Source organism: Boeremia exigua, assembly GCF_020726555.1.
Source record: "Boeremia exigua strain MPI-SDFR-AT-0100 chromosome Unknown C7974scaffold_6, whole genome shotgun sequence".
In the NCBI taxonomy this organism is placed as follows: domain Eukaryota; kingdom Fungi; phylum Ascomycota; class Dothideomycetes; order Pleosporales; family Didymellaceae; genus Boeremia; species Boeremia exigua.
This window is the reverse complement of record NW_025763523.1, coordinates 953,010-975,095: the sequence shown is the minus strand read 5'-3', so window position 1 is coordinate 975,095 and position 22,086 is coordinate 953,010. Positions and strand designations below refer to the sequence as shown.

Genomic DNA, 22,086 nt, shown 5'->3' with positions numbered 1-22,086 from the left:
GTTCACATCCAACCGGGTGTATAACGGCACAACAAAAGAACAAGGGAGAACCATCTATCATTGAGAATGCAGAATAATTCTAAATGTACGCTGCGATGAAGTAGCAACCACGCAAGGCCACGACCGGCACAACCGTGTTATAGTGCTTCGTTGGGTGTTTGCTCTCGGACCCATGTAATGTGGGATTCGACACATGGGAAAGTGTCCCCCACAGGCATGAATGGTTCCTGAAACTCGTCTCCTCGACATGGAGATGAGTAGATCGGTGGATCGGTGGATCGGTAGATCGGTAGAGAGGGGGGTAGGTAGAGAGATGAGAGATGGATAGAGAGATAGAGAAATATGCACATCACGACATCACTCCATCACTACAGCACGGAGACACAAAATTGTCGCTCGCCGTGCATAGCTATTACATACCCTCGGCCCTTAGCTTGGCCGCCATGAAGCGGCTCACCTTCTTGGTCGTGCCGTTGCGCTCCTCGACAATCGGGCTGGCGACGTCTTCGGGCGTGGGCTGGAAGCCGCCCTGTTGCTGGATGAACTTGTTGCGCGCTTTGTGGTACTCGGCTTGGATCTCGCGGTTGAGCACTGCGGGGTCGAATTCGTCGGGGGCCGTGGGCTCCGAGGGTGACGGGACGTGCTCGATGACGGTGTTGGCGAGCGTGCGGCCGGCTGGGCCGCTAGGGACGGGCTGGGGGAGGTAGGGTTGGGGGTTTGGGAGGGGGTCGGCGGGCTGGTTGGAGCGCGCGCTCTTGAAGCGCGATACCTTGCCCGGCTTGGAGGGAGCTGTGGGCGCGACGAATGGCTGGGCGGGTCGCTCGACGACGTCTGACATGGTCGGTACCGGCTTTGATGGTAGAACGGGCTCTGGTGCTTGGACTGGCTTCGGGGCTTCAGAGACGTCGAGTTCGTCAGCAAAGCGAACGCCCTTCTTCCCGGACGGCTGTGGATTTGTCTTTGGTGTCGCTGCGCTGATTGTCTCGTCGAATTTGTCGTCCCTCTGCACTTTCATCAAGCGAACACTCTCCACCTGCTCGGCCGTGTCGTCTTCAAGCTGAGGCCCCACGTTTTCGAGCATACGGGCGTTGAGCTTCTTCTCCAGATCCAGCATCTGCTGCCGGTAGTCGTCAGAAACAACAGGCTTGGTGCTGCGTCCGTACTGGTCTTCGTCTTCGTCCTCGTCGTAGTCATCGTCGTTGTAGTCGTCGTCAAAGTCTGAGTAATCTGCAGTGGGGTTGTCGAGATCAAGTTCCGCGACAACCTGCCCGACCTCCGACAGGCCGTACTGCAGCATCTGCCGCCGTAGCTCGGCGTCTTCTGGTGACTCGCCCTGAGGAATGATCGGATAGGATGCGACGATGTTTTCGTCGTCGTCCAGCTCGTACACCTTGGAACCGTGCGTGAAGTTCAGGGCGTCCAGGTCCTCGTTATAGCCGTGCTTCTCCAGTGCAGCTCGTGCATGTGACGGCGCGATATCAACTTCGTCCGCAAATGATACAGACTTTGCCGTGCTCTCCGGTACCTCGGGCGGGGCAACAGGTTCAGCTGGAGCAGGCTGTGCTGCAGCCACAGGTGTCGAGACTGCTTGAACTGAAGCGGGCGATGTTGCAGGTGTCGAGACTGCTTGAGCTGGAGCAGGCTGTACTGCAGGCGCCGAGGCTGCTTGAGCTGGAGCGGGCGATGCTGCGACCACAGGCGTCGAGACTACTGCAGCTGGTGTCTGCTTCTCTCCACCCCCCTGCATCATCTTCTCAAGATCCGCCTTCTGCAGGCCGGCTTTTCGCAGCACCTCGACAATCTCAGCCGTGTTCTTGCCCGTCTGGTTGACGGAGCTCGAGATTGCATTCCCCTCGTCATCCAGCTCTTCCTCAATATCCATCATCGGCAGGCCGTCTTCATTGTCGACGCCAGGGTCCAGCAGGACGTTGACGCCGGCCAGCTGCTTCTCGGCCGTGTCGAGCTGCTTCTCGACGGTGGCGCTGTTCTGCTGCACGTAGTCAATGCGCCGTTGCACAAGGTCAGCGACTTGGTTAGCAGTGCGGTCTTTGCCGAGGAGCTCGCCCACCTCCTTCTCGGTCAGCAGCGACGCGCCGAGGTCCTGCGCGAGGGCGCGCATCTGCGCCGGCGAGGGGTCGGCGGCCGTGGCGAGCTCCTCTTTGAACAGCGTGTACTCGGCCTCCCATGACGTCCAGTGGCTGAGGGCGCGCTGCAGCTTCTCCACGCTCTCCTCGAGCTGGGCGCGGCGGCGCTCGATGCCCTCTAGGGTGTCCTGCACAGACGCGGCCATTGCAGTGGTGGTGGAGAAGGGCAGGATTTTGCGAGGTGGGATTTTAAAGCGCGCTATCCGCTAGCTGACAAGGGATCCATGACATGCGCGCAACGTCGCGCTCACCTCTGACAGCTCTGGAGATGTAGGCTTGGGTGTCGACTGACTCTTGTTGCACTGACTCTTCTTGCATTTTACTAGATCAACGACTGGCTTACTAATACCAGCCACTACTTCTCTTCGTCCGCGCCGTGCACTCGCCCCCCATCGCCAGCCATGTCCGCCAGCGCGCGCGCGGTGCGCCAGGGCGAAGCCGGCGGTGCGTCTCCTCTCTCCAAGTCGCTCTACAGCCTGTCGCTGCAGCGGCCGGCGGCCCGTACTGACGCCGCCTCAGACGTGTGCCCGGTATGCAAGTCCAGCCGGTACCTGAACCCGAACATGAAGTTCCTGGTCAACCCGGAGTGCTACCACAAGATGTGCGAGTCGTGCGTCGACCGCATCTTCAGCCACGGGCCCGCGCCGTGTCCGATCGCCGGCTGCGCGCGCACGCTGCGCAAGGGCCGCTTCCGCGAGGCGACGTTCGAGGACCTCAAGGTCGAGCGCGAGGTGGATATCCGGCGGCGCGTGGCGTCCATGTGCGTGGGCTGTTGCAGTGAAGGCGTGCGCTGACGCGAGCAGCATGAACAAGGAGGAGCCCGACTTCGAGACGCTCAAGGACTACAACGACTACCTCGAGCAGGTCGAGGAGATCACGTGGAACCTGATCCTCAAGGTCGACGTCGACGAGACGAACCACCGCCTGCAGCGCTGGGCCGCCGCGCAGGCCGCCGAGACGGGCGCCACGCGCCGCACCTACGAGCCCGACCCGTCGATACCGACCGCGGCCGGCGTCGTGTTGAAGAAAGGCGGCACCCAGCGCCGGGCCCTCGAGTCGGCAGCCGGCACCGCGTCCGACGCGAACGTCAAGGACAAGGGCTTCCGCTTCCACGGGCTGAAAAAGCGCGTGATCCCGCCGCCGGAAGCGCCGTTCGACCCGTTCGACGGCTGGAGCATCGCGCCGCAGTACTACACGCTGCAGGCCGACTACGACGCGGACTGGCTGACGCAGCACAAGCACGAGGTGGCGCAGCGCGTCGGCGGCTTCCAGTGGCCCGACTTCTACGACCGCGCGCTGCAGGACGCGTTTGGCGGGCTGGCCGTCTTCATCGACGAGGAGATCCGCGCGCGGGACGTCTCGTTCGAGGCCGCGGCCGCCGCCGAGGGGGAAGACGTGCACATGACTGTTTGAGTAGAGATACCCGGCGCAAGCCAGCAGCATTGGGCGGCGTACAATCCATAGCATTGCAATCCATCACAAGCGCTCCACACTCCCCCGCCCGCCATACCCCGTGTCCACATGCCCAAACTGCTCCGCAGGCAACTCATACCCCTCGCCTCTCCTCGCCCCCGGCCTGACGCCCCCAAACTCCCCCTCCCCCTCCCCCTCCACCCCCGCCAACCGCCCAAACCGCCCCCGCCCCGCCCCCCGCCGCAGCGCCCTGACATCCAACCACACGCCCCCCAGCGCCCCAACCACCGCCACAACCGCAAACGCGCACAACACCTTGTACGCCCAGCACACCCGCGCGCCCGTCGCGCCGCCCCACGCGCCCTCCCCACACCGCGCCCCCAGCGCTGGCGCGCCCCACCACCCCAACAGCGCCGTGGCCACGCACCACAGCGCGCTGAGCGCGGCGTTGGCGGCCAGATTCAGCGCGGGCGCGAGGGTGTGGCGGGTGTGCAGCGCCAGCGTGGCGGCGAGCGCGAGGAGCGTTAATAGTGAGACGGAGAGGAGCTGGAGGTGTTAGTAGGGGAGCGACAACGAAGAGGGGGGAGGGGGGGTTACGAGGATGAAGGTCCATGGGAGTGTGTAGTTGGAGGCGGCGAGTTCGTGCAGGAAGTAGGCGGCGATGATGGCGACGACGAGGGAGGCGAGGAGCTGGGTGCTGCGTAGGGCGTAGAAGGGGAGCGGGGGGTAGGGGGAGGGGTTTGCGCGGGGGTTCTTGAACGGCATCGTGGGTGTGGGTTTATGGGCGTGGAATCATGGGCGTGGAGGGTTCTTCGTCGTCGAGAGGTCAAGGGCGTCGGCGAGGAAGGGCGTCGGCGAGGGATGGCGTGTCTCAGACGTGGTGCGCTGACGGCGCACAGTTCAGCCGCAATGGACGCCAAGCATCGAGTAGTTCGGTGGTTGTTGTGCGAACACAATTAGGCCTGTGTGATACTGCTGAACCCCACAGCTAACAATCATCCCTGTCTTGGGAGCTGTAAACGCCGAATCGCCGCTCTGCCAGACCCGTGCATGAACGCATAAATTCCGCGCTAGTCGGGCTCTCCCGCACCGTGCCCCGCTGCACTCCCCGCTGCACTGGACTGCTGACAGATCCCGACTAATCTCCCCGCATGTTGCCTACGCACTCGACCGGTGCGCGGACAAAGGGCGCTCAATTAGTCATGCCGATGGCAACTCGTCGGCATCGCAGCGTCGTCAGTCGCCGTGGGAATTGCGTTGCCAACATGTGATGGCTGCATAAATACTACCGCTTAGGAGTGCATCGACAGCGCTGTCTGCAGAGCACTTGACAACGCCGTCTGCAGAGCCCTCAACAACGCAAGAGCTGGGGACTGTATAAGGAGGACGGAAGCTGCACCTTCACCACACATCGACACCGTCAGCATGGCGTTCTCCATAGCAATGGGCTTCCACAAGGGCGAGGAGCAGATGCACAAGCTCATGCAGGTGCCCGTCGAAGACAACCCGTCGTCCGCCATGCTCACCCCTCAGGCTTCATATATGCTTCAGCGCGCTCCGCTGCTGGCAATCGGGACCCTCGACGCGAAGGACTGGCCGTGGACGACGCTGTGGGGAGGAACGCCGGGCTTTTCCGAACCCCTTGGAGCGGGGTTCGTAGGCACCAAGACGCTGGTCGACAGCAAGTTCGATCCCGTCGTGCAGGCGCTGGTCGGCAATGCGGAGAAGGGACAGTTGCTGCAGCCGACAGACGGCGGGAAGATGCTCTCGGCGCTGGCAATCGACCTAGTCACCAGGAAGCGTGTGAAGATCGCGGGCAAGATGGCCGCTGGGACTGTGCGAGAAGTCGATGTCAACGTCGAGGGCGACACCTCACTGCTCGATGACGTGCCCAAAACACAAAACGAAATCCAGCTCGTCACCAAGATCGACGAGAGCCTTGGAAACTGCCCCAAGTACCTCAACCAGTACTCGCTCACGCCCGCGCTCGTCACGCCCGAACTCGTCCACGAGGGCCCCAGCCTCTCCCCCGAAGGCCGCGCGCTCATCGACAGAGCAGACATGTTCTTCCTCTCCACCGCCACCGACACCGACATGGACACCAACCACCGCGGCGGCCCGCCGGGCTTCATCCGCACCGTCTCGCCCTCGTGCATCGTCTACCCGGAGTACTCGGGCAACCGCCTGTACCAGTCGCTGGGCAACCTGCTGCTCAACCCGCGCATCGGCATCACCATCCCCGACTACGCCGCCGGCACCGTGCTCTACACAACCGGCACCGCCACCGTGCTCGCCGGCCCCGCCGCCCAGGCCCTGCTCCCCGGGTCCCCGCTCGTCGTCAAGATTCAGCTCGAGCACACCCGCCTCGTCGCCCGCGGCCTGCCGTTCCGCGGCGCTCTCGCCCTGGACGGCTACTCGCCGTACAACCCGCGCCCGCGCCCGCTGGCGTCGGAGCGCACCAACGCGTCGGTAGTCGAGCAGCCCGACCACGCTGCGCCCGCCGCCCGGCTGCTATCCAAAACCCGCCTCGCGCCGACAATCACCCGCTACGAGTTCGCGGTCCAGGCCGCCCCGCCCGCGCCCGGCCAGTGGGCCGCGCTGAGCTTCGCCGCAGAGCTGGACGAGGGGTACTCGCACATGCGGCCTGGGGATCCGCGGGCGCTGAACGATGACTTTGTGCGCACGTTTACTGTGTCGGCGGCGCCGTCGTTCTCCGCCTCCTCTTCCACCTCCGTCTGCGCCTCTGACGTCTCCGACGCCCGGCTACACAAAGACGAAACACCATTCACCATCACCCTCCGCACCTCCGGCCGCATAACCCGCTACCTAACCACCGTCTCCCCCTCCTCGCCCCCCGCCATCGCCCTCCGCGGCTTCGGCGGCTCGTTCCACATCGCCCCAGAAGCAGGCCTCACGCCCTTCATCGCAGGCGGCGTCGGCATCACCCCGCTCCTCGCCTTCCTACCCGCTCTCACACTGACACCGCAGACCTTCCATCTCTTCTGGGCGCTGCGCGCGGACGACGCGGGCTTCGCACTCGACACATTCGCACGGCACCCGCGTCTCGCGCACGTCACAGACATATTCGTCTCCGGGACTCCTGGGCCAGGGGACGAGGACGCGTGGACCGAGGTCGCGGGCTTGGGGGCTAGGGTGTGGTTCCGCCGCATGCGGGGGGCGGATGTGGAAGGTGTGCAGGCGGGGAGGTGGTATTTGTGCGCTGGGGGGGGGTTGAGGAGGGAGGCGGGGGGGTGGTTGGAGGGGCGGGAGGTGGTGGTTGAGGATTTTGGGTTTTAGGTTGCGTTGTCTCAACGCTTTTCTGGCGCTGGGGGTTGCGTGGTCTGGGTCTGCGCGGGGGTGTCGGTTCGCGGGTTTTGTGGCGCGCGGGATGGTGATGTCAGTTAAATTGTAGTCGTTGTTTAAACGCTTGCTGTACTATCTATCCTTGCTTTGATTTAGTTCGATGGTGACGTGCTCAGGATCTTGCTCTCTTCTCCCTGACGTCGTTCGCGTGGGACGGCGGGAGTAGCAGCAGGATCTTCAGTACCGAATCAAAGTCAGATAGCTCGATATAGATGAGACAAGTAACTGCGATAGACAATTCAAACCCTACAGGCCGAGAGAAAGCATCACAGACCCATGCACACTGAAGTGAAATTTCGAGCTCTATTCAAGAGAACTATGTAAGTTCGATACAAACGGTGCCTCAGCGGAACAACGTCGGCGTGCCCAGCGTTGAGCAGCAGATGCGAGTGCGAACTTGCTATCCTGATACTGTAAAACACTACCATTCCTTCGTTCTGGATGCGGTATGCAAAACAAACAAGCAGTGCAACAAGAACACGTGCCAAGAGTACTGCGTACCCAAGTGTTTACACAAGTAGTCCACGTCAAAAGCGATGTAAGGCCAGTTGAGCATACTCGGGAACACCTTCAAATGTACAGCTCCAGAGAGCCGACATTCATCTCACACTGCAGGACGGCTCGCGCCACGAATCGCAAGGCCCGGCGCGCGCACGTCTTCCATCTCATCATCATGCACGGCAGGGCGCTGGCCATTTGATAGGCCGTGAGCTGAGCCATTCGCGTTATTAGCCTGGAACCGCTGGAAGTGCTCGCTGAAGCACTGCAGGCCCTCGAGCAACGCCTTGCGCTTCGCGACGAGGATGTTGCGTCGAGCCAGGCGCTCGGGCGACTCTGCCAGCAGACGCTGGGCGTTGTACGGTCCTACAGGGTTGTTAGAATGCGAGTGAAACGACATAACGTTCTAGAACTTACCCGCAGACCCGTCGTGGATGCCGAGCTCGTCCTGCAGCTGGTCACGCAGCTTTTCGCGCAGCTGCTTGAAGAACTTTGATTCGATGCGCATCGTGACGGAGTCGTGGAAGCGGCGGGCGGCGATCAGATAGTATGTCGTGATGTCGGCGACGAGCTCGACCTCGTCTGGGTAGGGCTCCTGCTGGATTCGCGACATCCGCTTCTCGTCTTTGCGGATCTTGTCCTTCTCATTTTGGGTCATGTCTCGGCCAAGACGTGCAGCAGCGTCCTTGACATACATCTTGAAGCGAGCGTTTGCACGTGCCTGAGCATAGCGCTCCATCATGGCCGCCTTGTCGGTCTTGAAGATGTCCTTGTGGAAGATATGGGGGCCTTCCAGCTCATCCTCCAAGCTCTCGCTAACCATCGTCGTCCGCTGCTGGGATATGTGGTTGTGTAGCAGGCCTGCAATAATTGTAAACGACGCCGTGTATAATTCTGAGCCCTTCCATGAGCTGAAGTGCTAATCGAAGAGAACCTTCATACGTTGCTTCAAGTGCTGCTCGAGGTCATCGAAGAACTTTGTAATAACGCGAGGCCAATGTTCTAGCGCAGCCAGCATCATCTCCTCGCGGACCTTTGGATTGATCTGGCCCGGAACCCTGCTCTTAGAGTTCTGGCTGATGTACAAGGCCACTTCGTCCAGGTTGTACGTTCTCTTCAGCGCCGCGATATTGTCTGGCTGGGTCAAAGATGGCGTACCGGGAGGCTGATGGGACATTCCCTTTCTGATTGGCTTCTTTGGTGTTCGAAATGGAGATGGTGCCGGTGCTGGAGTCTGTCCTTCTCGCTTAGGCTGAGGAATATGCTTCCTCTTTTTGCTTGGTGTCTCCGGGCCACCAGACGACTCCTCGTCGTCGTCCGAGTCGATCACAATTGAGTCTTCAGATGAACGCCCTGACAGTGTGGACAAGTACAAGCCCTCGTCAAGTGCTCCAGTTGTTGCCATGGTTGGCTTCAGTTGCAACAACATGTCCCACATGGTCCGCTGGATTTCTTCCCAGGTATTGCTCCATGTCATGAAGCCGTGGTCACCGGCAATTTCACTCCGCACAGTGCTAGCGAATGCGTACAGCACATCATCGACCGTACGGGTGGCAGTATGCAGGGGTATTTCAGGGATGCGGCTCAGCTCCGCCTCAACCACGGCCAGGTGGTCTTCGATCTGGCGACGAATGACTGGAAGTTCGGATAGGACCTGGTTGCCAAGCTGCAAAGACAGATACTGCTGCAAGTTGATCGTACCAAAGCGTGACCGGTAGTCTTGTAGGTCAGTCGACCAAGGCGCCACTGACTCGAAGAACTCTTGCTCCAGTCTGCGCGCATCGAGGTGAGTGAGTCCTTGTTGTATCTGATCGGAGTTCAGGTTCTTGACCACGAAGTACCCATGTCCCATCGCGAAATGTTGACCTTTGAGGATGTTCGCCAGACGTGTGGGAGACTCGCCTACGGGAAGACGATCCGGTTTGGTAAGGACTCCTAAACGATATTAGCTGTGGCTTCACCATTTAGCCATTCGACCTACCCAAACAGCGGTTTTTCACATTTTCCCTTGATGCAATGCCCGCAGCAACCGAGTTCTCGACGTCTGTCTCCAGAGGAGAAGTGAGAAGGATCAGCGCCTCCGGATCTCTGATATACTTGGTCACAAGCCTCTTTACCAAGGTTACAGTGAATGCCTCATCATCATCTGCGAAGGAGATGATTCCGGGCAAGTCATAGAAACTCAGTGGCGGCAGACCGGGTTTCGAGATGGAAATGCAGACCACGTTTGGACTGAAAAGGGTTTTGTGGATATCGCGGTGATCGAAGGTTGGGTCGAGGAATGACGCCGGATTCTCAAGGGGGCTCAATGTTGCACGCTGCGCACAGCGAATCAGATATTCGAGCTGGTCTGGGTCGTTGGTCTGGGCAAATGGTGTGGTAGTCTGGACAGCAGCTGGAACCCAACCCTGGAATTCAATCTCTGCATAGGGCCTGCGGGGGTCAAGATCGACCTCATACTGGCGCATCAGATGGATTTCTGCGTGCCAAGTGCCTCGCGGATCGGCGGACGGCTGAAGCTCGATAAATAACGGGCAGCGGGTGCATGTGCCGGTGTCTCGAGGAGTCTTAATGCCTGAAATCGCCTCGATCACAGAAGACTTGCCCGTGGATTGCTGTCCTACAGCTTGTTAGTTTGTTTCTAGACTGCATGGTCAGTCACATACCTAACACAATGCACTTGGGCAGCGAGATCTCTTGTTTGTCCAGACCAAGCTGCTCCAGCTTACCAACAATCTGGAGAGCCTCGGCGACGTTTTTACCTAAGGGAGCAATCTCATCGTGAGCAGTGCCGCCTTCTTGCGCGGAGGCTATAAGTTCGTGTCAGTAGCTGCTCAGTGAATGATGTAAGACAGCTTACCAGGTTGGACACTGTTATCCCGCTCTTCAAGGTCGACAACACCAACAGGTGTGACGTCAAGTGGGGCATCGGCCAGTGTACCGTCGTCACTAGCCGTCGACAGTGTCTTGACAAGAGTGCCGTGGCTGCGACGCTGAGACGCGCCCGCCATGTTGCAATCTGCGTGGTGAAGTTATCAAAATCGAGTTGATGTGGTAGGGTAGTTTTTGTGGGGGTATGGGAAGCAGGTCGGCGGGTGAAGGGTCCAAATAGGAACCAGGCAACCGCGCTATGACCAAATCAGAGCAAACGGTGAGTTCTTCACTAACGTGCCGGCGGAAGTCAAAGTGAAAGAGTATTGGGAGCGCAGTGAGCTGCCCCGCTTTCCTTGTAGCGAATTCTTGCGATTCTCCCGTGGCTGAGAGAGCGGGCCAGGTCGCGGATAATAAACATATGTGACAAACGATGAGAGACAGCCAGATGAACACTTGAAGACTTGTGAAGCGGACAGAGTATAGCGGAGACGTGAGACGAAAAGCCTCAGACGCGTGATTTACATTCAGACGAGCAGCCGTATATCCGAGCAGCATAAAGTCAAGCCGTGCAAATGCACATGCTGATGATGGGGTGGTGAGGGTGAAGTGAAGGATTTCAGCAACCCTACCTGACTTGTCATCTTGTGGATGCGACAATCCATTCCTAGAGAGCTATCACACTCCAGATGAATCACCAGCTCCAAATCGTATCGCGTTAATAGAATCCTGTCTACATGACATGGATTTGGGCATACATATACACGTGATGTTGTGAGTCGGACACCCTGCTTACCAAAGCTGCCGCAAGAACCGTCATTTTCATTATGCGACGCTTCTGAACAACACAAGTAACCAGTCTTAAAGAATCAAAGGTGATGATACGAAATCGCTGTTGATGGCAGTGGATGGTCGTCGAAGACGAAGGAAGTCGCGCCGAGCCGAGGTTTAGCCGAATAGCGCAACATTGAGAAAAGATTGGAGCGCATCATCGTCACTCCGTCTCACAGCCGCCCAGCGCCACGCTCTCGCCCATCTCGTCCACCCTCTGTCGTCGCCCAAACCGTCTCTTCCGTCCCACCATAATCTACGATGGATCACTCCCGCGATCCCTGTCCCTGGGTCATTCTCAATGACTTCGGTGGTGCCTTTGCTATGGGTGTACGTGCACCCACGCATCAGCAATTCGCATTAGCTAACACAACCCAGGCTGTCGGTGGTGCAGTATGGCACGGCGTGAAGGGTGTACGTATGGCCGGATCCGCGGCACCCCCACCATTCTGACGGTAGCAACAGTTCCGCAACTCGCCCTACGGCGAGCGACGCATCGGCGCCATCACAGCCATCAAGGCGCGCGCGCCCGTACTCGGCGGTAACTTCGGTGTCTGGGGAGGCCTGTTCAACACATACGACTGTGCCGTAAAAGGCCTGCGGAAGAAGGAGGACCCGTGGAACGCCATCATTGCTGGGTTCTTCACCGGCGGCTCGCTCGCGGTACGAGGAGGCTACAAGTCGATGCGCAACGGCGCGATATCGTGCGCCATCCTGCTGGCCGTCATCGAGGGTGTGTCAATTGGCTTCAATCGCATGATGGCCGACAACACCAAGCTCGAGGCGCCCCCGCCACCACCCACAGACGCCGGCGCATCGCCTAGCGGCGGTCTCGCCATGGCCGCGTAAACTTCCCTTCTCAATATAATGTCCCAAAAGTGGGTTTTATAATTTCAAGACGTTCAGCATGGGTTCCGGATGAGAGGATGTTATTTGGATGGTTTGCATTTACCGTGGGCCAGATTTGGTAGCGGTCGGCGTTCGCACTCTCCTCAGCTTCTGTGCTATACCTTGTATCATACACCGACATGATCTGTACAACTAGCGGCGGAGTCTCGAGATGGAGACATGAGCTTATGGAAAGATGTCCAACCTATGCAAGCGTGCACTCGATTTTGTTCTGAACTGCTCCAACCAAAGTTGCAGTACGAGGCCGTTTTTTCCATCCACTCGACCGAGCTTGACTGCGCACGGCAGCACGGACATTGCAACCATTGAAGACGTCAAATGCTAACAACGCGCCGATATACTTCGATCGACACAAACAACTGCCTCAGGTCATAAGATATGGATTGGAAAAGCAAAAAGATTGGATATTAAACGTCGAGCTAAGAAATCTATGCGAGATCTATGCTGGCGACTCCGTAGCTGATAGCGATGAACCAAGTACAAGAAAGAACCAGCAAGTGACCTGAGCTGCCAGTCCGATTACATTAGACCGACAGTCATCCCTTCCACCCGATGCGAATGCAAGAAATGCAACCTTAACCCAGAACGATCTAATCGCAGCACCCAGCTGATGAAGCCAGTTATCCAGTCATGTAGAGCAGCGAAACTGACAGTACTCCAGAGTATCCCACCGCTCCTGCGAACAACCATGTTTCAGACGCGCTTCTCAAATATCAAAAGACAACAACGTACCTGTTTGCGATTCACCACCGCCGTCCTGTGCCGGCCCGACAAAATAAGCAGTCCCTGCAGTGTCGCTCCTGGACATACTGACTCGTATGCGACATTACTCCAGTATCCCACCACTCCTGCGAACAACCGCGTTTCAGACGCGCTTCTCAAATCTCAAAAGACAACAACATACCTGTTCATGACCTATGACCGCCGTCCCATGCGGCCCCGACAAAGCGAGCAGTCCCTGCAGTGTCGCTCTTGGATATAGCGATCCGTATCCGACAGCATGCCTAGACCTCCATGGTGGTGTTGGTGCGCATTCGGAACCTGCGTCTGCTGACTAGAATCCTCCTCGACTTGTGAGCCCTCGCTGCTTTGTGTTTGCTGCGGCGCAGCAGGTGCTAGTATCGGTGCTGCTGGAGCAGGGCGGGGTGGTGAGGGGGGTGGTGTGTGGGGAGACGTTGGGCGCGGTAGAGACACGCGAGGAACTACTGAGGTGACTGCCGGTGAGCGTCTTGTTAGTGGGGTGGTACGTATTGTTAATGGGAAACGCTCGGGATTAAATGGGACGGGTTTTATGATTGCGCTGGTGAACGTGCCTTTCAGCGGTGGGGGAAGGCGAGTGTCTTGGGCGGTGCCATTGGAACGGAGCAGAGTATTTGACTCTTCGCGCGTTATGTGCTGGAGGGGTGGAAACGGCTCAACCGTGGGCGGAGCTGGCTGTCTGGCCTTGCTGCTTGGTGGCACTGGTGAAGGTGCAGCCGAGTGCCGGAAGCGCAGGAAAGACTCGGGTGCGGGCGGAGGTGGCTGTTTGGTGTCACTGCTAGATGGCGCTGGTGAGGATGAAGTCGACACGCCGGAAGCGATGTTTGCCCAACTGAAAGTACTATCCTTGTCTACCTTTCGCGCCGGTGTAGAAGGCAAGCCGATTCTTCGTGATGCCTCGCTGTGCGCCTTCACTGGCGTCGCGTTCTCAGCTGGCGCCTCTGGTACATCGTCGCAATAGTCGTATTCGTCAAGGTCCTCGTCGTACTCATCGCCGTTACTGTTATAGCTATTCACACGTTGTCCAGATTCACTCGTTACGTGAGGTGGCTTCTTACGCGCGTCGCGTCTAGCGACTGTTGACTGGTTTGCATTATAGCGCTCGACGCTTATGATTATATTCCCGATCTTCAAGCCATCCGTGCTACGTACAGCTGCCTCTGTCGCGCCCAGACTCGGGAGAGCGATCATGAATGTGGTTATGCGCGAATTTGGGTAAAGGTTCTTGGTCTCAACCGGCTCGTACTGTGCGTAGAGGCTGACGATACGCGGCGCGGCTTCTTGCGGGACATTCTTGACGAATATTATCTGTCGCGGATTGTACTTGGGCTGCGGCATCTGAAAGAATGTATCGTGTGTGAAGAATGGATCCAAATCGTATGTGGAACGAAAGTTTGGTTGTTGGCGTGTGGAAGAGCTGTTGGAAGCCTGTTGTTGTGGGGTGTGATCGCCCATTGCAAAAATGTTTGAGTGAATGTGAGTTGTGAGACACGTTGAAGCGATACTACGTCATGCACTGACGCTGGGATAGAAATGAGATAAGATGTAGATGGTCTCGTGTTTGGTTTCTCTTATTGCAAGATGTTCCATCGTGTTACAGGAGGTGCAGTTGACTGTTTGTTCTTTCCGAATGTAATTGAGAAACAAGAAAGAAGCTTTGGCCAGCATGGGATACACAGCAAGTTCATCTCCACTTTGTTTGGAAGTAACACGAGCTGAGACCTCACGCACTATAAACAGCAATGGCGTCGTCGAAAGATTGGTCCAAAATCCCTTTTCCTAGACCCAAGAGTCCTGCATTCTCTGCAGTGACTTTCAGTGTTAAGGCAGCAATCAAGTCGTCAGTATGTTTCTTCAGAATCTTGAGATCCAGTAAGACGATTGGAGCGGTAAACGTCTTCTTGAACGCTGGGTACTGCATGGTGTCAACTTGGATGTCTCAAACGCACCACAGTTCTGCATACCTTTCCCTTCAGTGCATCAAGAGACGTTTGAATGGGTCCAATTCCACCAGCTAACGTATTCACGATGTTTGTGCTTTCCTCTGCTGTAAAATTGGCACTCTTCCCTGTGATGTAGGTTGCCTTCAAGATGGTGACATCAAGCTTTGCCTCGGCTTTGACAACAGCAAGAGCCTGTGGCAGCAGCCCAAACAGTGATCCATCGAATTTGTTAACGGCTGTGGTTAGACCGGTGACGGCAGTGTTGAGATCGTTGATGGTAGTGAGGAGTTGAGGTGCAAGGCTCTGTTCTTGACGAGGCTCAACCGGAAGCGCTGAGCTGATCGCCAGTAGCGAGGCAAAGAGAATACTGAATTGCATTTCGAGATTCACTCAATTTTGTTGAGGTTCAATGGTACCACAAGAACCAGGCTGCAGCTGATATTTAATCAAATGAGAAGACATACGCAGTATTTATTACTACACCAAATTTCACATGACACGCCTTCGACACAGAGAACGCCGAGGCCTCTTCAGTTGAAGATCTGTCAGGGACTGTTGTCTATATTAGCAAGATACATGGAGGTGTTGCGCGGTTCTACCAATCACTCTCGGTCTACAATCATTCCTGCAGAGACTCATGCTGATCTTCAATATAACATACGGAAGCTAGCTGGTACTTTTGAAAAATCTATCCAATCCAGCGTAATGTATAGTAGCCTTGCAAACCTTAAGTCGAAGGCCGCTATAGTTCGACAAGGGATATTGCGGGGCCCCGCCTTTCACAGGCATCGGCCTCGGCAGTACGTACTACATCGAAGCACGTGCGTTTTATACATCTCGATTTCAAAAATCTAGGCCTGGAAATTATTAGCAAGACGGTGAAGACTTTTATTTGGCGACTGATTTTGGGGAGAAGTCCTTCAATTGAATCGTGACTCGGTTCCGTGGAGAACGGGGCGTTCTACAAGGCTGCTGCTCTTACACAGCCGGACACTTTCGGCTTTATCTCTGGAGTTTGAGACTGTGATATCAGAATAACTCACAAGTCGCTTCTGATGCTGTGCAATAATTTACGCGCCCAGATTCGCAACCTTGGAAGTGCTGTGAGTTTGTGCTCATTTCTGAATCGTCAACACGTTAACATCAAATTTTCGTGCTCCTGTGGGAGTAGTATTGTTTCGAAAGATGCTTGCTGGGTAGCAAAGGACAATGATGGACGAATGCTGGAGATGGTGCAATGAAGGAGGTTACTCCATTCGGCTAGCGCCGGGACCTATCTTCGCTCCCCGACACTGCGCCTCCTTCCTTCGCTCACCGACAGCACCTCAACCCGTCTTAACCTGCGAGCATCTGGGGCACGATTTACTTATGCTCAATCGTGACACTGTGGTATCGCCCGGATGAGTCGGCTTGGTGTGCCTCTTGTGGGGCTGAGGACCGGAAATAGCAGGCTATCATATCTGCCTTTGTGCGCATCGGGGCTGCCCTTGGCCATGCGACAAATTTAGACATAGGCATGATTACAATTATCGGAATCGAACAAAGCCGACATGTGTACATCTTCAGCCGGAGGCACCAGCTGCAGCGCGTCAGTTCTCCGTCCGGCTTGCAGCCTCACACTTCTCGTGTTTCTCGTCCACGATGGAACTCACATTTCCATCCCCAACAACGGCCACTGGGTTTCTTCGGCGGCAAGCTGCAGGTTCTACTGTTAGCCGGGAGACCACGATTAACATTGTCTCCTGGGTTTCTCTCGCATTGGTCATCATCACACTCATTGCTCGTTTTGCAGTAAAGCTCTCGAGAAGAACGACACGGAGGATACTGAAGCTAGATGATGGATTTTTGATACTAGCAGCTGTGAGACTACAAGCTGAAGTGACCAAGAAAGTTGCTGACAAAAATTAGCTGTTCAGTTTCGGGCAGACAGTAGCTGTATCACTGCAGTGGAAGAAGGTAGCTAGCCAGCAAATAACGGACTTGTCAAGAAGTGATGAGGTCGTGTACCAGAAGGTATGCTGCAACGTATTCAGATTGAGACTCAATATTGACGAAATAGGCTGCCTACGTGTCAAGCATCCTCTTTGTCGCGAACATGGGCTGTGCCAAGATATCCATGGGCCTTGTTCTACGGAGACTGTTTAGCGGACGTCTTTTTGAGTACACATCCTATGTACTTGTGCTCTTTACTGCAGGCTGGACCGTGAGCGGTATCTTCGTTACTGTGTTCCAGTGTAAGATACCGACACCGTGGGACCTCTTGCAGACAAATGAGTGCATCGACATTGTTGCGTTTGGCAACTACCTTGCTTCCACGAACATTGTAACTGAAATGTTACTTGTATTGGTACCCCTTGCAGTCTGGACACAGAATACGCCAGTCGGAAACCGTCTATATGTCTCTGCTGTATTCTGGTTTCGATTGAGGTTTGTCATTCTCTCACCCCGGCACTCAGTACATTTCTGACATACTTAGTGTTATCGCAGCAGTTGGCGCGCAGCTCTACTTCTTCAATCCTTCCACATCTACTTCCTCGACCAAGGATACCTGGGCCACGACTCTCTGCATGCAGACCGCCCAAACCCTTTCCGTCATCAGCGCATGCCTGCCCGGCCTGCACCCACTCGTCGCTAAAGAGATGAACGACTCCGCTTCGATCGAAACTACACAGAATAGAGCCTCATCTCACTGGGACTCGCAGAAATTTGGCTCCTTGTCGTCCCACAGGTCGCATCCCAGCGTCGATTCCAAGGCGACGCTCGAGCCTGTGATATCGTCCTACTGCCGTCCCCTCGCAACCCACGGCCTCGTACGCTCGTCGCCCAGTAGCGATTCCTACACCTTCCCCCGCATGCCCTCAAATATTGCGCCGCCGCTCTCGACACTCCAGCCGCCAGTCAACGTCTTCAACCGCCTGATCCGCAGCTCATCGTCGCTGGATCTGGATCCGCTCGGCACTCCCAAGAATCTCGACGAGCTCGGGTGCCTCCCCGCTCCCGACTGGGATGACGAGGACGACGTGGAGTCGGGGCGAGAAAGCCCTGATCGCAGGCCGACTTCGGACTACGTGTTCCAGAGGTCGAAGGTGATTTCGGTGCCGGAGGATAGCAATATGTTCGAGATAGGGAGGGAGTGGAATGGGTTTGTGCCGCCGTTGCCGACGCCGCGGATATTGAAGAATCCGCCGAGAGCTTTTTGAGTGTTGTAAATTCAATGATACCCGGTTTGGTTTTGAGGTTTCGTTCATTAGCTGCGATTCAAGAGAATTGAATCTCATATGTGTGTTTATACATTGCTCTACTGGAGTTGCAGTGTGATACTTGAGTGGTACATAGCGAGCCTAGGGTGGGCGGAAACAGGTTCTGGTGAAATGTTTGGTGCGAGGAGATTCTGCTACCTAAGAGCCTGTTTGAGTCTCGTTCTTAATCTAATTGGAGCTGGAACTGTGGACGGCAACGATGACACATAGATAATCAAGTATGATGGAAACCAGACGCGTAGTATAGCCTATGTATAGTACCAACATAAACCTGTAGGAGGAAACAAATATTTGTCCTCCTCATATTTTTTCGTTTTGATGCAGAGCACACAACACGACCTAAGAAACCCATCTTTTTCACACTTTCCGCCGGCGCAACCGAGCAGCAATCTTACCCTTTGGCACCATAGTCCCAAAGGCGATCTCGTTCCACACCGGGTCAAACCGTCTTGCACCCTCGGGATCAACAAGTTCAACTTCATACTTCTGGAGGAAGAGGACTAGCGTCACAAACGCCATGTCCCTCGCAAAGAAGCGTCCAGGGCACCTATGCTCGCCACCCCCAAAGGACGTCCAGTTCCCGCTCAGCCCGGTCTCGCTGTACCGCACACCTGTTCCCTCGGGGATGAGGAATCGCTCGGCCCAGAAGCTGGTCAGTGGTTCTTTGACTGCCTGAGGCCGTGCCTGAGCCCACTCTGAAGTGAAGCGAGCGATTGGCGCGTTGACAATGATGACTTGGGTGCCTTTTTCAACGACGAAGCGGTCGTCGAGATGGAACAGGGGGGCTACGACTTCGCGGACGGATGCGTTGCGGGCGTAGAATCGGGTGGCTTCGGAGTGCAGCGATTGCATGAAAGGCGAGGTGGCGAGCTGCGTAATATCGGCTGCGGATGACGTGCCGCTAGTGTACTGGTGGAGTTCATCCATGACTTTCTTGTGTAGAGTCTGGTCACGGAGGACTTCGTATAGAGACCAGAACATCACGGGGATGGCGAGACTTGTGCCACCGTAGAGTAGAGCCAGAGACTGGGAAGCTCTTGCATCTTCGCCATGGCCAGGTAGAGGAGCATACATCTGCTCGCGTTCTTGCATCAGCGCGGAGCCGGCCGTTGGGTGCCAGCTGGTACCGTCAACCTCATTCTTCTCTCGGAGAGCGTCTGATTTACGACCCCAGGTCTTTAAGTGCTCGAGTAGACGTTCGCGTGCGCCATGCGACGCTGGGACGAGCCAACGAGGAAGCCCCAAAAGAAGAAGGTCTGTACCTTCGATGAACGTCCACAGGTCCTGAGCTAACCGAGGGTGGCTTTCGAATATGGCAGAGCCGAGAAGCGATTCGCCAATAGCAGTCGTGGCTTCGTCTCTGAAGAAGGTGTAAAAATCTTCTATTTCTACCCAATCTCCCCCAGAAGCGATATTTGAAATGTCGCGGTCGAGTATCTCCAGCAATTTTTCGTTCATGATTACCAAACCCGGTCCTGTTGTCCGTGTCCTGATTTGCAGAAATGTGAGGTCGTCTATGTTTTGATCCGGTGATGTGTAATAATCGACTGCTGCTTGTGGACTGCCCATCAGGTGAGGCATGATTCTCTTGTGAATTACAGTATTAGAATCAAGCTCAGGTGATCCAAGGGCTCTCTTCACATGCTTAGGACTCAGAACGACGAGTACCTTCTCCCCTGCTGCATCGATCAAGAAAGGTGTGCCATCTCCGTATTTTTCCCTATCAACTTACATCAGTATGGTAGCTATTTGTGGTGTCGATACTGAGACGGTCAACCTGCTCGCACGACCTCTAGTTCCTGAACACGGGGAATCCATCCCTCTTGGCTGGGAACAACATATCGTTCGGTTTCCCATAAGGGAGCTGAAGTCTTCCCGCTCATACCAATACAAGTGACTTCAAGCATCGGGCATGGAACGAATGGAATTGATCTTACAGTTCTCTTGCCAAGAAGCTGCTAACGCTGTAGGCCATGTTCAGGGCATGACGAAGCCCAGGAAGCCAATGTGGCAGCGTTGGGGGCGCAATCCCAGAACTTCGGCCGTTCTTGATCTTGCTGAAACGATGTCCCGAAATGAGCCTGGTGCAGACGCAAATTACGGCCACCGCGATGCAAACATGAACGAACGCATTGTGCTGGGCAAGCAGAGTGTAGAGAGAGCTACGAGCAGCGGGAGCTGCCGAGTGCTCCATTGTTCCTACACAATGTGTTGAACTTCACAGGCCAAATGTTAGATCCAAGGTGGGTTGTTCGGTCCACTCTTTGAGTCGGTGAACGACAAGCGGCAGCTAATGTCCGCAGCGGGACACCTTTCCTGGTCGGGCGTGGGTGGAGCGCGTCAAATTCGTCGGCCGTGCGAGTAATACTTTAGTGGGTCCGCCTTAGCGTTTAATTGTGATTGGCTCTTGGTCGAAGCACGAGGTCGAGAACACAGCTGCAACATCCCTCGTCTTTACGACTTCACTCCCTCCTTGACACGACTTGCTTACTTCGGTCACTGAGCGTTTCTGCTTTCTCCGCACGTATTTGCACGCCTCAAAAGTTCGATCCGCCAACATGCCTGGAGTCCGTAAGTACCAGCCTGTTTGCTCGTCATCTTGAAAGCGTTGTTATGGTACAACGCGCTTTCACCGCGATAGCCTTTGTTCGTCAACAGACAGCTTAATACTTTGTTTTAAGCTGTTCTTCCCAACGAGCTAAGTTCTTGACCAAAACTAAACCCACCATTTATCGCAAACAGTACGTACTTCTCTAACATGCCACCAACAGCTCCCGATGCGATAGACCAGCTGAAGAAGACCTTCAAGGGTCTCTTTGGCAAGAAGAAGGCCAAGAAGGAGGAGTCTACCCCGACTGCCACCACCGAAGAGCCCACCGCCAGCACCACTAAGCCCACCGAGACGACGCCCGCAGCACCAGCTCCCGCTACTGCTCCTGAGCCCGTCGAGAGCGATAACGCTCCGGCCTCAACTGGCAGCGCTCCAGCTCCTGTGCCAGCTGCTGCTCCTGTTGATGCACCAGCTGCTCCGGCCGCTGCCCCAGCCGCTGCCCCGGTTCCTGAGCCCGCTGTTGCTTCTGCGCAGAGCGAGCCTAAGAAGGACGAGGCAGCTGCTTTGGCTCAGATCAAGCAAGCTACGCAGAGTAGGTCAAATTCTCTTCACCCTTCTCAGATCCGTTACTACGGCGACGACGACTGCTGGGACGGTTCTAGGCGACGACAAAAGGTCGCCCGGGATAGCAACTGGGACGGCCCTGTCTAGGCTGCCTCTGCCCCCGCCTGTCCCACGTTCCGCTCGCCATTCCCGCCATACTGACATGCGCTCTCGCATCGACGCATTTTCGTTGAACTTGCTGTCGAACAGACAGCCATTTCTTTTCTCCTTTCGACGATACCCAAAGATTTCCAAGATACCCATGACTAACGACATTTTGCTTTTCAGCCCCTGAGCCTGCTGGTGCCGTTGCACCGGCCCCACCGACTGCTGTTTCCGCGCAGACACCCGCGACCGATGCTCCTGCAGCCACCGAGGCGAAGGCTACCGAAGCACCGGTTCCAGCTGCTCAAGAACCAGCCCCTGCGCCCTCGGCAGAACTTCCTGCAATTCCTGCTTCACAGCCTGCTCCTGGTATGTCGGCCACCAGTGGCCCTTTGGATGAGCCCGACTTCAGCACTGAGAAGCCAGCGCCCACCGCCGCTTCAGCGACTGATGCTGCTCCTGCAGCCAGTGCTCCTGCGCCTACAGCCACTGCGCCTGCAGAGAAATAGGTTTGCTCTGCCGACATTTCCAATCCAAGAGGAGACGGAGTTGTAGGAGGGTGCTGACCCGAGGATTGTTTCTTGTTTTTTTCATTCCCTAATACTATACCCCAATTCCATGTCAGCGAAATACTCGTGGAGATGATTTGCGCGGAAGTAAGCCGGCGTTAAAGTAGCGAATTTAAGTTATTGGTGTCATTGTCTTCGTCTTGCATTTCTGATCTCGCTGATGGCAATGCATTACGGTCGACGCGCTTCCAGGTACACATCGCGTGTTGATGTCATTGCGCGGCAGTGGGGCAGGCACCCTGAACCACGTCAACGATCCCCCACCAA

General features: G+C 56.2%; 11 protein-coding genes across 11 annotated transcripts; 5 read left to right on the top strand and 6 right to left on the bottom strand.

The window, feature by feature from the left end:
* Nucleotides 1-412: 412 nt before the first annotated feature.
* C7974DRAFT_359007 (Prefoldin subunit-domain-containing protein) lies at nucleotides 413-2,403 on the bottom strand (the record flags this gene model as incomplete). The annotated part of the gene is made up of 2 exons (XM_046139654.1): nucleotides 1,712-2,403; nucleotides 413-1,441 (listed from the first exon to the last, which is right to left on the bottom strand). Exons 1-2 carry the CDS (start codon nucleotides 2,288-2,290, stop codon nucleotides 413-415), a joined length of 1,608 nt encoding a protein of 535 aa, XP_045997065.1. The 5' UTR covers nucleotides 2,291-2,403.
* C7974DRAFT_394227 (CDK-activating kinase assembly factor MAT1-domain-containing protein) lies at nucleotides 2,404-3,760 on the top strand. Its single transcript, XM_046141860.1, has 2 exons — nucleotides 2,404-2,904; nucleotides 2,948-3,760. Exons 1-2 carry the CDS (start codon nucleotides 2,546-2,548, stop codon nucleotides 3,555-3,557), a joined length of 969 nt encoding a protein of 322 aa, XP_045997064.1. The 5' UTR covers nucleotides 2,404-2,545; the 3' UTR covers nucleotides 3,558-3,760.
* On the bottom strand, nucleotides 3,621-4,563 carry C7974DRAFT_424362 (uncharacterized protein; the record flags this gene model as incomplete). Its single annotated transcript, XM_046144424.1, has 2 exons — nucleotides 4,155-4,563; nucleotides 3,621-4,103 (listed from the first exon to the last, which is right to left on the bottom strand). Exons 1-2 carry the CDS (start codon nucleotides 4,320-4,322, stop codon nucleotides 3,621-3,623), a joined length of 651 nt encoding a protein of 216 aa, XP_045997063.1. The 5' UTR covers nucleotides 4,323-4,563.
* On the top strand, nucleotides 4,559-7,174 carry C7974DRAFT_424361 (uncharacterized protein). Its single transcript, XM_046144423.1, has one exon. It carries the CDS (start codon nucleotides 4,983-4,985, stop codon nucleotides 6,852-6,854), a length of 1,872 nt encoding a protein of 623 aa, XP_045997062.1. The 5' UTR covers nucleotides 4,559-4,982; the 3' UTR covers nucleotides 6,855-7,174.
* Nucleotides 7,175-7,219: 45 nt separating this feature from the next.
* C7974DRAFT_463369 (P-loop containing nucleoside triphosphate hydrolase protein) lies at nucleotides 7,220-10,429 on the bottom strand (the record flags this gene model as incomplete). Its single annotated transcript, XM_046146230.1, has 6 exons — nucleotides 7,220-7,784; nucleotides 7,836-8,319; nucleotides 8,353-9,353; nucleotides 9,400-10,038; nucleotides 10,085-10,228; nucleotides 10,279-10,429. The coding sequence occupies 6 exons, from the start codon at nucleotides 10,427-10,429 to the stop codon at nucleotides 7,525-7,527; spliced, it is 2,679 nt and encodes an 892-aa protein (XP_045997061.1). The 3' UTR covers nucleotides 7,220-7,524.
* Nucleotides 10,430-11,381: 952 nt separating this feature from the next.
* Nucleotides 11,382-11,969, top strand: C7974DRAFT_376155 (Tim17/Tim22/Tim23/Pmp24 family-domain-containing protein; the record flags this gene model as incomplete). Its single annotated transcript, XM_046140261.1, has 2 exons — nucleotides 11,382-11,534; nucleotides 11,586-11,969. The coding sequence occupies 2 exons, from the start codon at nucleotides 11,382-11,384 to the stop codon at nucleotides 11,967-11,969; spliced, it is 537 nt and encodes a 178-aa protein (XP_045997060.1).
* Nucleotides 11,970-12,519: 550 nt separating this feature from the next.
* On the bottom strand, nucleotides 12,520-14,377 carry C7974DRAFT_184333 (uncharacterized protein). Its single transcript, XM_046136432.1, has 2 exons — nucleotides 12,762-14,377; nucleotides 12,520-12,705 (listed from the first exon to the last, which is right to left on the bottom strand). The coding sequence occupies exon 1, from the start codon at nucleotides 14,241-14,243 to the stop codon at nucleotides 12,945-12,947; it is 1,299 nt and encodes a 432-aa protein (XP_045997059.1). The 5' UTR covers nucleotides 14,244-14,377; the 3' UTR covers nucleotides 12,520-12,705; nucleotides 12,762-12,944.
* Nucleotides 14,378-15,161, bottom strand: C7974DRAFT_184327 (hydrophobic surface binding protein A-domain-containing protein). Its single transcript, XM_046136431.1, has 2 exons — nucleotides 14,753-15,161; nucleotides 14,378-14,703 (listed from the first exon to the last, which is right to left on the bottom strand). The coding sequence occupies exons 1-2, from the start codon at nucleotides 15,107-15,109 to the stop codon at nucleotides 14,512-14,514; spliced, it is 549 nt and encodes a 182-aa protein (XP_045997058.1). The 5' UTR covers nucleotides 15,110-15,161; the 3' UTR covers nucleotides 14,378-14,511.
* An 890-nt stretch (nucleotides 15,162-16,051) lies between these two features.
* C7974DRAFT_394220 (uncharacterized protein) lies at nucleotides 16,052-18,194 on the top strand. The gene is made up of 4 exons (XM_046141859.1): nucleotides 16,052-16,591; nucleotides 16,640-16,744; nucleotides 16,791-17,158; nucleotides 17,208-18,194. Exons 1-4 carry the CDS (start codon nucleotides 16,373-16,375, stop codon nucleotides 17,929-17,931), a joined length of 1,416 nt encoding a protein of 471 aa, XP_045997057.1. The 5' UTR covers nucleotides 16,052-16,372; the 3' UTR covers nucleotides 17,932-18,194.
* On the bottom strand, nucleotides 18,195-20,315 carry C7974DRAFT_394217 (cytochrome P450). Its single transcript, XM_046141858.1, has 2 exons — nucleotides 19,929-20,315; nucleotides 18,195-19,711 (listed from the first exon to the last, which is right to left on the bottom strand). The coding sequence occupies exons 1-2, from the start codon at nucleotides 20,183-20,185 to the stop codon at nucleotides 18,349-18,351; spliced, it is 1,620 nt and encodes a 539-aa protein (XP_045997056.1). The 5' UTR covers nucleotides 20,186-20,315; the 3' UTR covers nucleotides 18,195-18,348.
* A 129-nt stretch (nucleotides 20,316-20,444) lies between these two features.
* On the top strand, nucleotides 20,445-21,948 carry C7974DRAFT_394214 (uncharacterized protein). Its single transcript, XM_046141857.1, has 3 exons — nucleotides 20,445-20,562; nucleotides 20,763-21,134; nucleotides 21,434-21,948. Exons 1-3 carry the CDS (start codon nucleotides 20,550-20,552, stop codon nucleotides 21,757-21,759), a joined length of 711 nt encoding a protein of 236 aa, XP_045997055.1. The 5' UTR covers nucleotides 20,445-20,549; the 3' UTR covers nucleotides 21,760-21,948.
* Nucleotides 21,949-22,086: the final 138 nt, after the last annotated feature.